Raw genomic sequence first — 15,516 nt, 5'->3', positions numbered from 1 at the left:
AAAATTATATCTGTGTGAGCCAGGTCAACATGAGAAACTTAAAATATTGGCTTCTGCAGCTAACTCAGTTGTCTTCACCTTCACTTTCCTGTTTGTTCATAATCTGAAAAAGAAAAATAAGCTTTCCCGCTTTTTCAGGTCCCAAATGATTTCTCAATTTGGGATGAATTAGTCCAAAGGAAGAAAATATTCTTTCGACACCGGCAGAAGAAGGTATTGCTGTTAAAAGTGATATTATCACTTCAACAGCCTCTGAATCCAAGTGCTTAAGTGACTTCCACCAGTTCACTGGTGTGATTTCCTTTAAAACATCATCAGCAAACATGTATTTCTTGAATGGTTCACCCTTAGCTCTGCAGTTTCTTATAGTTGACATTACGGAGGGATGTTTGCTGGATGTCCATGTCATAGCCATCTCCTCTTCTTCAGCAGTTATTACCCTGTTGTGGGCCCTTAACTTGGCCTGCAGCCTGAGGCTTTGCTAGGCTGGAGTTTCCCAGCTCCCTTTGCCCTTCCCCAGCACTGCTCCACCTTAGGGACTCTGCTCAGCTGCCAGGCAGCCAGGTCCTTCCCTCTCAAAAGCTAGAGAGAGAGTGTTGTTTTAGCCTCTGGCCCTCAGCCCTCTTATAGGGCCAGCTGTGGTCTGATTGGGGCGTGATCCCACCTGTAGCTGCCTTCCCCATCAGTCTAGTCTTTGGCTCGCAGCCCCAACTCTCTCCCAAGGCTGGCTGTAACCCTTTCAGGACCTACAAGCCCTATCTTGAGAACTTTGGCTATGACAGTGCCATCTATTTTTTCACAGTTTTGTTCATCTCTTGAAGCTGGAAAGAAGCCGCGGCCCTGCACCGGTTGGGGACAGAGAGCGCTGGTGCCCGCAGCCTCGGAGTTCTCTATCCCTGGCAGGCGCGGAACCGCAGCTCCTCTTGATGCCAGAGAGAAGCCACGGCCCCGCGCCTGCTGGGGATAGAGAGCACCAGTGCTCGCAGCCCTGGAGTTCTCTGTCCCTGGCAGGCGCGGAGCTGCAGATTCTCTTGAAGCCGAGAGAAGCTGCAGCCCCGCACCTGCCGGGGACAGAGAGCTCTGGTGCCCGCAGCCCCAGAGTTCTCTGTCCCCGGCAGGCGGGGAGCCGCGGCTCCTCTTGAAGCCGGAGAGAAGTTGCGACCCCGCACCTGCCAGGGACACAGAGCACCAGCGCCCGCAGCCCCGGTGTTCTTTATCCCCGGCAGGTGGGGGGCTGCAGCTTCTCTCTCCTGCAATGGTGTTGGGGACCACTGGTACTGTACAGTACTGTGAAAACATTATCTAAGTTGTATCTCCTTTAAAGGGGAGCCAACCTATGATCGTGTTGTATGCGATTTCGTGTTATAGTGTGGTGCATTATTGCAAGGTTTAACTATATTCTGCTGTGTGTGCATTTCCTGATGTATCAATTGTTTCTGTAAGGAAGACATTCCCTTCTTCTGTTGTCACAAAGCATATACAACAAGATCATTGTGGACATTGCTCCACCTATCCAGACTCAGGTTAACAATTTTACTCTCTAGACCTTTTTGCAGTACTCAATTTGTCTTTCATACACTTTATCCAGCAATTTGCCTGCGACATCTGTTCTGTTGGGTGGAATGTATCCTGGTCTTAATGATTGAACCATGTTAATGAAGTGTGGGTTCTCAGACATACGGAAAGGAGAGTTTGTTGCATAAACAAACTGGGCAATTTTTTCATCAGTTACCTCTTTTTGTAATCTGCTGGTTCTTATTACAAATTTATCTATGGTTGTTTTTGGATGATGGAGATTTTTTTTTCTTTTTGCTACAGGTGATATACTGTGGCTATGTGACATACGTGATGTGACTGAAACGCTATCATTAGCAGATAACTCTGAAAGTATAGAAAATGATGGTGATCTTGAAGGTGGATAGTCTTCAGAATGCTGTATGTTGAGGATGGATTCTCCTAAACAAAATAAGTCAATGCAGTTATTTAACTATTATTACCATACTGCTCCTTGAGTATAACTCATTGTATTCACTGACACTCAATACTACTTTAAAGGTAAAACTGTAAAAGGAAGAGCTGCCTATTTCAGCTATTTATTTTTTATCACAACTGCGTCTAAAATGATAGCAAAATAGAGTAATATTTTTTTTTTCTTAAACATGAGAATTCAAGAATAGTCCAGAAGGAAGACAGGCAGTCCTTAAGAAAGAAGTATGAAATAAAAAAGTTTACCAACCTGAAGACATGTTCAGACATATTCTTTTCATCAACATTACATGAATATATTGTCTGATACTATAGAATTATAATTTATTATCCCTATTCTACGAGGAGATACATTATAGCTCAAAGATATCTTAATTAAAACTATTTTTAGATAGGTTTTTTCCTTAAAAAGCATTTTATCAAAAAAATCCAATTTTAAATTAAAAAAAAAATCCGATTTAAAAAAAAATTCATTTGATTTTTATCCACCCTGTTTCACATAGGCAGTGACATGTCTTGTATAGTAAAAGGATGGATCTGGAGACTTGTTTTAAGACAGTGGTCCCCAACCTTTCTGTGGCCAGTAGCACATTCATGTTTTCAGAAGAGTGTGTCGGGCGCCAACAATTTTTAAGGCTTATTTTGTATTTGTACATTAAATAATACGAAACACATCATGTTTAATATTACATAATATATGAATCCAGATAGAATAGAGAAACCGAAGAGAAGCCATGAGGACAGAGAACACCGGCGCCTGCAGCCTCAGAGTACTTTGTCCCCAGCAGGCGCGGGGCCCCGGCTTCTCTCCCTGTTGGGCACTAGTCAGGCCCCGTACCTGCCGGGGTAGGGCTGGCTCTAGGTTTTTGGCTGCCTCAAGCAAAAAAATTTTTGGCTGCCCCCTACCCTAGCCCTGGGCTCTCCCCCACATGCACCCAAATGCACATGGACAGCATAGGGACTAACCCTCAAACCTTGTACCCAGAAAGTGATGGGGATCTAGTAAAGAGGGTTCAGGCAGAGGAGCGAGTGCGGAGGTGCTTGGGGGCTCTACACTGGCAGAGAAGCGGGGTGTGATATACTCATGGAGGAGGAGAGGGGGTATCAGGAGGGTTGCGGGAGAAGAGGTGCAGGGGAAGGGGGCGGTGCGGGAGGAGAGGGCTAGGGGAGGGTACAAGGGGAGAGGTGCGGGTGAAGGGAGAGTACAAGGGGAAGGGGTTTGGCGAAGGAGTGATGGGGGGAGGTACAAGTGAAGAGGCTGCGAGTGGGATGGGAGGTGCAAGGGGTGAGAGGAGCAGGCGCTGACAGCTGCTCCCCAAGCCCTGTGCAGGCAGAGCCGAGAGGATGGACACTGACTTGCAGGTGCCTGAGCTGCTGGTGTCCTGGGGCGGGGCAGTATCCCCTACTGCCCCTGTTAGAGCCAGGCTCTGCCTCTCCCCACCCCTGGCACTGTGGGGCCTGGGGCAAGCAGCACAGGGCTGAGGCGGGGGAGGTGCACAGCGGGCTGGGCCTGGGGGCAGGAGGGGGCAGGTCCCTGGCAGCTCGGGCTGCCCAGCCACTCACCCCATCAGCATGCGAGCCGGGATCTGTGCCCCCTGCCTTGCCTAGCGATGGCCTGCACAGCCCACTCGGGCAGGGAAATGCCGTGCTGCCCTGGGGAGACTCAGAGCAGCAGCAGTGGCGGTAGCGGTGGTGGCAGCAGGACCCCTCCTCCCTCCCTGTATCTCGGGCCCTGCTTCCCTCCCTCCCCGGCTCTTCACACACTCCGGGAGCCCCTCTCACCGCTGCAGCCTGGGCTCTGGTTCTCCAGCGACAGGGCTCTGGCCGGGGCCGGCTCCCGGCTTTTTGCTGCCCCAAGCAGCCCTGGAGTTCTCTGTCCCTGGCAGGCACGGGGCTGCGACTTCTCTCCGGCTTAAGCTGCGGCTCCGCGTCTGCCAGGGACCAAGAACACCGGCGCCTGCAGCCTGCAGCCCTGGAGTTCTCTGTCCCTCGTAGGTGCGGGGCCGCAGCTTCTCTCCCCTGCTGGGCACTAGGCAGGCACACATAAATGCCCTGGCGGGCGCCATGGCACCTGCAGGCACCGCTTTGGGAACCACTATTTTAAGAGATGGTTAATTTGAGATGAATAAGAAATCATACTTGGCAATGATACAAGTACATACACGTGACTGTCATCTGATTCACAGGTCTTTAATCAATCATGCAATCACTCAGTATAACTTTAATGTTCTTTTCTAATTACAATCAAAGTAAAAAAAAAAAAATTCTGTAGTCAGATGCTGGACATGCTTAGTTATGTAGCATACTAATTTCCAAGGGAAAAAAAGCATGGTCATGTCTCACCTGCATATGAACTGTTACAGGACATGATCCTGTAACCTTTCTCTTACGGAAACCTTTTAGGATTCGTACCATGTGGCACTGATCACTCTCACAGCGAGTTGACATAAGGGAAGACAGTAGAAGTCATAAAAATCATGTTTTTCTCTCCATGCTATTGTCCATAGTACATTCTATCTTAATGTTTGTTGTTCACCAGCTGTACTTCACTTGTATGGTTTGCTTCTTCCTATTGCCTTCATTTGTGCACTAGTTCTTCTGATTGTTTTGCTGTAGCAGAGATATTGCTTGCTTGTTCTTTCATTAAAATTCTTAGCCTCGGAGACAGCATTTTATCTAGGCTATAATGGTGAGGAGAGAAGGTCTGGTTTTATCAAACTTTATTTTTATGCACTGCTGACTTACTGAATAATTTTTTTTTTTTTTTTTACTTTTCCTGCCACTCTGTTCCCATAAAATAACTTTACCTCTTTCTGTTTCTAAAATTTAATCTGCTACTTAGATTCGTTTTCAAATCAGCTGCCTTAATGACTGTAGATTTATTGAGCACTTACAATGCGTTTGGTGCTGTACAAGGAAACTAGGAATTTAACTCTAGTGTAGGTGTAAATAGAACAATTAACACACAGTCTGGTGATAGGAATTTAAGATGACAAAGAAATCTTGCAGAATCTTGTGGTTGAAATGTTTTGCTGAAGAAGTGTGTTCTGGAGGGCAAGGAGGAAGTTTGTCCCATGACAATAAACCTGAAGTCATCTAGTCCAACCACCTGTTCAAAGTAGGGCTAATCCCCAGACAGATTTTTGCCTCAGATCCCTAAATGGCCCCCTCAAAGACTGAACTCACAACCCTGTGTTTAGCAGGCCAGTGCGCAAAGCACTGAGCTATCCCTTCCCCTCTTTGTTTCAGACAGTCTGAGATGTTTTATGTGCATTTATAGAAGGTTATTCAAATAGTCTTCCTAGCTGTGATCATGAGCATTTTTACTCTATGTAATAGGTACTATGGGCTATAACAAGGATGTGGGGGGTGGGAGAGTTTTGAGTTTACCTGGAGCTTAAAGAAAATGTTTTAATCAGGCTCTGGGAAGTAGGTCTCTGATGATAATGATGATTACTGGCGCGAGCTCTCTATTTAAGCAGAATTAGATAGGAAGGGATGTAATTCTTGGTTACTCAGAATGGAAACTTCAGTAACAAGCGACCTCTTTGTCCCATCCTTGTTCTAGATTTGTCCCTTTGAGTGCTGGGTCAGATGCTGGTTTCTGTGGGATTTGATTTTTAGATTTTTACATATTTTCACTGAGAATGGAGCTGGGACTCACAAAACTGGGACCTAGGGGGTTGAGTCTTATCAAGAAATGGTCTCTGAGTCTGTTCATTATGACAGGAGGCTAACACACGCAGGAGATTATGACATTCAGTGCTGTATGACACATAATAATGAGGGGAGTGTTACCTAGTGACATGTGTTGAACAGGATCCCAGGGAATTATTCCTGGTTCTGACACCATCTCACTTGGTGAATTACTGGATTTGCTTGGGTGAATTATATATCCTCTGTCTGTTTCCACATATGTTTAATAGGGTCGGTACCTATTTCATAGGTGTATTAAAACAGTGTTTCACAAACAGCAAGTCCCAATTGACGAGCGGAAAGGGTCTTGCCAGTCACTGCCCCCCATATCGCTCCCTGCCCCATGCATCCTAGAAGCACCCGCCCCACCCAGGGCCATGGAGGATGGGGAAGGGGCAGTTTGCCCCGTGTCCCCCTTTAAGAGGATCCTCAAACCCAGTGGCATTATGACATGCACTGGGTCATGACACCACTTGAGTTTAGCATGGCCTCCCCTCCATCATGATAGAGGGGGGCCAGGCCAAACCTACATGGTATTGTTGTGTGCTGGGTCTCAACACCCAGTAGCCAGGCCCAGCACTGTAAGACAGGAGCCATTGCTGCAAGTGAGTGTGAAGCGGGCTTGTTCTCCAATAACCCCTGTCTCCTCAGGGCCTCCCCTGCTAGTCTGGGCTTTCCGGGCTGGGGAAAACTGAGTAGATAGCTGAGGGGGCCTAGCAAGGGAGGGGAGAGGGAAATGGAGTTGGGCGGGGGACTAGTAGCGTGGAAAGCATGTAATGTTTTGATTTTTCTTTTTTCTTTTGTGTTTGAACTACTTAAGAAAGTGTGTGTGTGTGTGTGTGTGTGTATTTACACATACATCCTTTACATGTAAATGTGAGTCCCCGAAAAAGACAAAATGATTTTGGTGGGTTGGCTTAGTAAAAAGTTTTGGAACCACTGTGTTAATAAATCATGCATCATAATGTTTCTCAAATTATCTGAGCTCCTCTGATGAAAGAGGCCACAAAAATGGAAAGTTTTGTTATTTATGATTACTCATACTAAGAAAGTAATTTCATTTCATACTTCCTTGCTTCCACTTCCACATGCTGCATCACCCAGTTGGTCATTTCCATTGTGGCTCTTTTTATACCTTCTCATGAAGCAAGGCACTGACCAGAGGCAGAATACCAGACGTGATTTGACAGCTCATCTGATGTGCTGTGTCAAATCCTATATTTCTAGAGCAGGGATCAGCAAACTATGGCCCGCAGCCCACCAGAGTAAGCATCCTGGTGGGCCGGGGCAGTTTGTTTACCTGACACATCCAAAGGTTCGGCAGGTAAACAGCCCGCCAGGGGGCTAACCGTGGTGGGCTGCATGCCAAAGGTTGCCGATCCCTGTTCTAGAGTTCAACAAATCCTATATTTTAAAAGGTTTTAAAAGTTGAATTTGTTTAGAGCTATTCACTCAAAATACAGTTTATAATGAACCTACCAAGTGATTTGGGAATATCTGAATTTGATCCTATGGCTCTATGGTTAATTGATAAGAATTGTTTTAGCTGAGTAGTTCATAGTCTGAAATTCTAATTATTTATGTATTCCAACAAAAATCTCTAGTACTTTACAGCAGTTTTTTAAAGAGAAAGGTAAAATTGGGAAAGTTAATGAATTTTTACTTCCTTGAATGGACATTTGATCAGTCAAAAAATAATTGGTTGATTGGTTTACTTTTATCAAATTAATGTAAAAAGTGGTCAAATACTTAAAGCACAAATTTATTAGAACAGTAACATCAGTAACAAAAAGAGCAAGACTTTATGGTCGTAGTAAGCTTAGCCTTAGGTACTTAGACCTAATTAAAAAAAAAGTTATTTCATAACTGAGTTGTTTTAACTCAGAAAAACTGAAATACAATGACGTTCTAAAAAATGAAAATAATTATTACTACCTTTTTTTTTAATCAGTGTTAGGCTAGCATTTAAATGTGAACATTATTCAAGGGTGAACAGTTACAAAAAGGAAAGAAAAATGAAATTAAATTAAACAAACGAAGCAGCTAAAAAAGAAAAGTCATTTTGAAATGTACTTATGATAGGTAAGCAGCAGGCCAACTGTCTTAGCAGCTTAATGACTGTGCATCTTTTCTCTGTGTTGGGGGAGGAGTTTGAATGACCGTGAACTTTCCTCTCTCTTCCTCACTCCCTTCTGGCTTAATTTCTATGGCTTTCTGTACACTGCAGTTATAAACCCGTGGCTGGGCCCATGTTAGCTGACTTGGGCTCGGGCTGCAGGACTTTTTAATTGGAGCATAGACTTCCGGGCTCACGATGTAACCCTGTGAGGTGGAGGGGAGGGGGTGTCCTAGAGCTCAGGCTACTGCAGTCTGAGACTGTATAAACAGCCCCAAAGCCCAAGGCACACAAGCCTGAATCAAGTATCTGACTTCAGTGTAGATATACCCTATGGTTGTCTAATCAGTTTAGACTGTAAGTTTTTTTTTTTTTTTTAGACAGGAACTGTGTCTTTAAAATGTAAACCAGCATGTGTGTTAATATCCTCGTATACAAGTGAAGATATGTATACGCACACTCATGCAATATTAGTTCCAGAAAATTGCAGCCAGTCAAGATGCTCAACTCTCATTTGGTCACCTTTTTCCGAACAGGTGGTATTAGCATATGGTAAAGTGAATAATCAAGGCATTTAAGTAGTCTTGTTAACGGACGGCACCAAGATGAAATGAAAAAAGATAGGCTGCTGCCTACATCAGGGCATTCTCGCTAGAATATTTTTTAATAATTAAGCATGGACAACAAACAGGTGATCAATGGACATTATTTGTCTGCTCAGTTTGCCAAGCTTATGTGACGTAGCAGGTGGAAGAAGAGAGCCAGCACTATATGACTAGGCAGCTTTCTACAGGTCACTAGCAAGTGGTAGTCCGTAGATCACAGTTTAAGAACCTCTGTGCTACTATAGTCTTCAGACACCTGTATGTGTGTGACGGACGAGTTGGGTAAGGTAATATCTTTTGTTGGACCAACTTTTGTTGGTGAAATACACACTTTTGAGCTTGTACAGCTCTTCCTCAGATCTGGGAAAGCTACCCAGAGTGTCACAGCTAAATACAAGGTGGAACAAGCTGTTTAGCATAAGGAGTTCACATGTTGTAAGAGACCATTCAAGGTGAAATGGGCAGTTAACTCCTCTGCAGTCATAGGACAAAGGAGAGTAGTGAGTTATAGATTGTTATAAAGAGCCATACATTCAGCATCTTTATTAAATTCATGATTTTTAGTATGTAACTCCCATTGGCCCGGAGCAGCGAATTGCGGCCAGTGGGAGGTAAACAAACCGTCCCAGCCCGCCAGGGGCTTTCCCTACACAAGTGGCAGCCTCAGTTTGAGAACCACTGCTGTAGAAGACCCCTGAGGTAAGTTCATGGGGGATGAGGTTGTAGAGTTTCTCTTGGAGTTCTTTGGAGAAAAATTTGATGATCTCCTCAAATTCTTGGGTGCATTGTGGAATGAGATTTTCTCTGAGCTCTTTATAGTAAGTGATGTCGGAGAGTACATCTATACTGGATAAAAAATCAATGGCAGTGTGTCTCACAGCCCGGTCAGCACTGTTGGGACCACGATGGTGCCCCCTTCATCTGCTGGTTTGATTGCTATCTGGTAGTTGGATTTCAGAGACTGTGTAGCTGTCCTCTCAGTAGCGGTGTGGATATGATGTTTTGTTAAGGATTTCACAATCACCACAGCCTACCACCCCACACTGACACCTAGCTTGTGTATTCCCCATTTTGTAGTTGTGCATTGAGTTTTCCTTTCTAAGTATAGCAATTTGCATTTATCATTATTAAATTTCATCTTGTTGAATTCAGACGAATTCTCCAATTTGTCATGGTCGTTTTGAATTCTAATCCCGTCCTCCTGAGTGCTTGCAACCTGTCCCAGCTTGATGTCGTCTGCACATTTTATAAGCAGGTTTTCCACTCCGTTATCCAAGTCTTTAATGGAAGTATTGAATAGTACCAGACTCAGGACTGACCCCTGCAAGACCTCACTAGATATGTCCTTCCAGTTTGACAGCAAATCATTGATATTTGAATATAGTCTTTCAACCATTTGTACACTCGCCTTATAGTAATTCATCTAGATTCAATTTCCCTAGTTTGCTTATGAGACTGTCGTGTGGGACTGTGTCAAAAGCTGTACTAAAATCAGCATATACCAATCTATTGCTTCTCCCATCTACTAGACCAGTAACCCCGTTGAAGAAGAAAATTATGCTGGTTTAGTATAATTTATCCTTGACCTTGTATTCCTATTCTCCTTTAGGTACCTACATACTTATTGTTTAATAATTTGTTCCAGTATCTGGGCTGAGTGGTCTGTAATTCCCTGGGTCCTCTTCATTCCCCCTTTTAAAGCTAGCTACTGTGTTTGCCCTTTTCTAGTCTTCTGGAACCTCACTCATCTTCTGTGAGTTCTCGAAGATAATAGCTAATAGTTCGGAGGTTGTTTCAGCCAGCTCTTTAACTACCCTAGGATGAATTTCATCAGGCCTTTCTGACTTCAGTACATCTAACTTACCTAATTGTTCTTTAACTTGTTCTCCCCTATTTTGACTTACGTTCCTTCCCCCTTATTGTTAGTATTGTGTTGTGTGTGTGGTCACCACCAGTCTTTCTAGTGAAGACTGAAGTAAAATAGGCATTAAACACCTCAACCTTCTTGGTGTTATCTATTACTAGCTCTCCGCGGTTAAGGAGAAGTACCTATACTTTCCTTCATCTCTCTCTTGCTTCTAATGTATTTAAAGAACCTCTTCTCATTGCCTTGTATATCCCTTACCAGGTGTAACTCATTTTGGTGTCTTAGCTTTTCTGATTTTTGTCTCTACATGGTTGTGCTGTTCTCTTGGACACATTGTTAAGGAGTAGTACATGCTTCCCTGAGGTCATAGTAAAGAACTACAAAGAAAGATCTGAGGGACAAAGCTACCACTTGCACCAAATCCTGCATTCAGGCCAAAGCGTGCACATGGCAGCTGTGGGGTGCGAAGGCAAAAGAGTATCTCATCACCTCTTCACTCAGCCTAATCCTGGGGATGCTGTGTACATGGCCAGCCTTGGGCATAATACACAGCAGCCAGTGGATGGCTATAATTTAACAGCTGCTGTCCAGCCCCAAAGCCACAGCTGGCTATTGGTGCAGCATGGTGTGCCCTGGCCCACACCCCTTTTCATCTTGAAAGTTCCTCCCGGATGGCAGTGTGATGGGGAGTGGCAAAAGAGCCACTTGAGAATCCCCCTCCGATGCCTGGTTTATCCAACTCAATGACAGATTCCTCATGTGATTTAAGGTGCTGCTCTGCATCTGAGAGAGATTCTTAAAAATCAGCTAACCAGAATTAAAGTTAAATTTTAAATCAAATATATTTATGAGTTAAAGCTTGACTGAACAGAAGAGTTTGTCTTCAAAATAGTGGCATGCCTAGATTTTCAGGAGTGTTTTGATCCTACTACAGTTTATCTCAGACAATCAGTCATTTTACTGTCTAGTATTAATAACTAAAGTACTTGTCTGAAGTCTCCCTATAAAACAAGTCTGGTTTAATATTAAGAGAAAGGAGCATCATGTCCAGATGAATAAAGCCTTTTTACAGTATAATTGGCAATTGCTAAAAGAGCACACTCATTCAGATCTATTACATCAGTCATGTCCACGAGGTCAGGGGGAAACGCTATACTGTACTTCCCATCTTTTGATTTGGCAGAGAGCAGCTTTATATTTGAAATTCTTGCATCCCACTAGTGTTAAATCAGAGGAGTGGTGGAAGGAGGGTTGGAAGTGTTTATTTTGTGTCTGTATGTACTGCTGAGAGAGGCAACTCTCAGAACAGCTCATTAAGTGATTCGGTCTTGTGCTGCAAGCTGTCAGGACAGTCGTTTTAATCTTGCAGACGTATGTTGTCTCTCCACAGAGAGCATAATTGAGGAATAGATTCTTTACTGGGTTGCATTTTTCGAGGATTTTGTTTGGGGTTTTCTTTGTTTCATTTTTTGTTTATTTTTGGAAAATTGCACATATTCTGTGTTGATGGAGAAATTATTTTCAGTTGCAGAGCCATTTGTTTTACATAGATAATAAGTGTAATTAATATTCCAGAAGATCATCTGGTAAATAATTTTATTTCTCTACTAATTTGAACATTTTTTATATTTTATTTTAACAAACTACAAGTATAGTAAAGTTAAGACTTTTTTGTGGATTCTGCTTGTATCCATTTTAATTCAGTGAAAGCAAAACTAATTTACTGCTTTTGTCTAAACATATGACCCCTTCTAGACTACTGCAAATATCTAATTTTAAAATCACAGCCTGCCTGTGATAGTGTGTTCACTTTTCAAAAGATATTGTGATCAAGTTAATCTGATTGGCTGAAATCCTAGTCCCAGTGAAGTTAATGAGAGTTTTGCCATTGACTTCAGTGGCGCTGGAAATTCATTTTTGTGAACATATGCACCATTTTGATTGTGCATTAGATGTAAGACTTGACTTAAACACATCTCTGTACATTTCTCAGGAAAGCATTGTTTCTACTGTATCTCATTTCAATGATCTTAGAGCAGCTTGTTTGACCTCTAGTGTTGAACTATGAAATTGCATCCCACTGACAAAACATTTTACATTTCAGAAAAACCAGTCTCCCCCAAGTCAGGAACACTGAAGAGTCCTCCCAAAGGTTTTGACACGTCTGCAATTAGCAAAAGCTATTACAATGTGGTGAGTGATCCCTTTCCTTATTCTGAATTATATATAATAGAATCTCAATAATTTGCTCACTTTAGAATCTCTGTGAAAAGTGCGACCTCTTAGCCAAAATTAAAAAGCCAAGGGCTGTAGTGAGTTTTCACATTATCGAGGCCTTTTACAAAATATACCATTGTACTTTTATGAATATGCTGTAAAGTGTGGTCATAAATAAGTTGAACTAAACAGTGTCGGAGTCAGTGAAGAAAGTTTATTTCTGGAGTGCATTTTATACTTTTTTTGTTCACTTTTTAATTTGCAAAAATCAGCTATTTGCTGTAAATCTCTTCCAGTCATTTTAAATTAACAAGGTTATACTTTAGTTTAAGACTGAGGGCAAATAAAGAGGTGAAACATTTCGGCAGAGAAGTTTCTTGTCCTCCCTTGTCTACTTTGCTGTGCTTTTTAATCAACCTACGTAACTGAGTAACGAGCTGCTGGGACCTCTCGTTTACACCATTTATCTGAACTTTCAGAAACAGGAAATGTGTAGATCGAGATGGTTAACCTTTAATAGATTTTATATATTTTCTTAGCATATTTCTTTAGTAGATACAAGGTATAATATTAAAAAACTCTTGGTATTTTTTTTAATGAATACAGTAGGTTTCATCCCTTATTTATAAAATATAGATACTTATGGAAGTTCTGTCATCTTGTTTACAATTAACACATTTATCATTTTTGTTAACTGGTGCTCTTTGCTGATGTCAAAACATCATCTTTTTCTTTGATTCAGCTATTATTTTTTTGTGTGTTGTTAATATATTTTCAGCAGAGCTCTTAAAGAAGAGACTATAATTATTAGTTTGATTTTCTTATGTTTTGTGAAGAAGTGGGACCACCTTGAAGAATGCAATGATTGTACATAGCTCAATTATTTGAAAAACACACACACACCCTTTCCCTAGATCAGGAATTCTCAAACTTTTCCTTTCTGAGGCTCCCTCAACATGCTATAAAAATGCTACAGCCCAGCAGGGGTGGGACCCATTTTGGGCTTCAGCTGTAGGGGAGGAGGGGCGCTTGGGCATAAGCATAGTTTGACTTCTGTATCTGGGGAGCAGGCTCAGGCCAGCTCCACGTGCCAGGAAGGCAGTGCAACCTCCATCCCCTGAGTCACTTCAGCAGGCCCCCCAGCCTGTCTGGCATGAGGGGGGAGCACACAACCAAAAATTATAATTCAGAGGGGCGAGGGGCTCAGCTCAAAAAGTTTGAAAACTGTTCAGGGTGCAGGCTGGAAGATAGCTAGGGGCTGTGTACAGGCAGGGGTGTAGCTCAGGGTGCAGGGAGGAGGGTAGCTAGGGGCTGTGTGCAGATAGGGGAGTTGCCCAGGGTGCAGGGAGGGGGGTAGCTAGGGGCTTTGTGCTTGGAGGGCCCCCCGCTGTGGTCACTGCTCCCTGAGGGCTCTGCTGGCCATGGAGCTGGGTCCCCCCACCCAGGCAGCTCTTACCGGCTGCAAGAGCAGTCAGAGGGGGCTGGGAACTAAGGAGCAGCCACGGCCCCATGTACGAGAAGCAGATAGAGGAGATGAGGCAGGACCACATCACCCACTTTGTGGTACCAGCCAGGGCAGTAGCCCGGCACCACAATACTGGGCTGTGGCTTCCTGCCACCAACCTGCCCGGGGGCAGAGCCTCAGGGGGTCAGGGAGATGGGGTGGGGATGGAGCCACCCCTGGGGCTGCCCCAGCTCTGGTTACGGCACTGCTGTTTAGGGGGGAAGAAGCAGGAGAGGGGCAACATCCTCTTGCCTTTCCCAAACTCCACCCATGGTCTCAGGTCAGGGCTCTGGGGCTCGCAGACCCCCTGAAACCAGCTTTAAACCAGACCCTCGGTTGAGAACCACTGCCCTAGAGTGCCTCTATCAATAGTTAATATTATTGGGAATGGATGGCTGCTGATGGATCATGTATTGCATCCAATACCTGCTAGCTAGGATGAAAAATAACGGTTCTGCCATTTACCCTCTGCAATCCGAAGGAATCATACTTGTTTATAGATCTAAATGTAACATAACAATCAACTTGCTATTTAATAATTTATTAAAGTGTGTAAAGGTACGTAATCTTAAATACAAAACTTCAATAAATTGGCAGTGTTGCTGTTGGTTTTTAAAACATTGTTCACTTTTCACTCCTGTTAATGTTAAAATTTTTAGCTGTAAAGTGAATTTCTCAATGATACCATCCCATGGAAATGTGCATGATCCTGTTATGGTTTGAAGTTGTCAGTAAGTTAGTGCCATTTCTCTTAGCCTTTTCTCTCTTATCTCCAGCTATTTTATTTCATTTTGTTTGGTCTAGGTAGTTAGTTGATGTGAAAATGAAAAAAGTGGAAGGAAAAAAATCTGACTCAGTTTCACAATAATGTATTCAGATTTTTGTTCTAGCCATTTTATGATCCACAAATGAGCCACTTGAGAAAGGGTTGGCTTTGTTCAAAGTATGGGAGAAGGAGGAGGGAGGGGGGGCTAGGGCAGATTACTTATCTTATCTTTTTTGATTCAGAAATTCAAACTTAGACCAAGTTAAATTCCCAATTTTTTATTTTCAAAATTTCAATTTTTACACCCAAATAGGACCAGAGATGTTTTTCATGAAATCATGCTTTGTTCTTCAGTGACTTTAGGCACAAGGTAATGGGTCTGTCAACATGGCAGCCTTTACTTAGAATACATTTTGCGTTTACTGAGGATTAATCCTTCTAAAGTTATTAGAGTATAAACATTTATGTTCAACAAAGGTGCAAGCTGTATTTCTCTAGTTTTATTTCTTCATAAATAGTAGTAAGTGGTACTTTAATATTAGCAGAGACTAAAGAGAAAAGAATAATCAAGGTATGAAATTCAGTTTTCTAGACTTCGACTAAATCTTTTAGAAGCTAGTATCTAAGCCTCCCTTTGAAATAAGGATATAAATAAAGCTCAGCATTCTTTGCAGTTGTGCTGTTAGTTTACATCATATACATTTTGGTTTTTTGGGCACGTCTAGTTTTTTTTTAAGTTATTTTCACTCTGCTTGTTGC

General features: G+C 43.0%; 1 protein-coding gene across 9 annotated transcripts in view; it reads left to right on the top strand.

The window, feature by feature from the left end:
- ARHGEF7 (Rho guanine nucleotide exchange factor 7) overlaps positions 1 to 15,516 on the top strand; it is a 232,028-nt gene that overhangs the window by 121,438 nt on the left and 95,074 nt on the right. For all 9 annotated transcript variants that reach the window (XM_032764967.2, XM_032764968.2, XM_032764971.2 and 6 more), the window contains one exon: positions 12,375 to 12,463. In XM_032764967.2, coding sequence (XP_032620858.1) covers positions 12,375 to 12,463 — 89 coding nt within the window. The remainder of the gene's footprint in view (positions 1 to 12,374; positions 12,464 to 15,516) is intronic.

Source organism: Chelonoidis abingdonii, chromosome 1 (assembly GCF_003597395.2).
Source record: "Chelonoidis abingdonii isolate Lonesome George chromosome 1, CheloAbing_2.0, whole genome shotgun sequence".
NCBI classification, from domain to species: Eukaryota; Metazoa; Chordata; order Testudines; family Testudinidae; genus Chelonoidis; species Chelonoidis abingdonii.
Note: the sequence above shows the minus strand (reverse complement) of the source record. Positions and strands in the feature narration are given on the sequence as shown.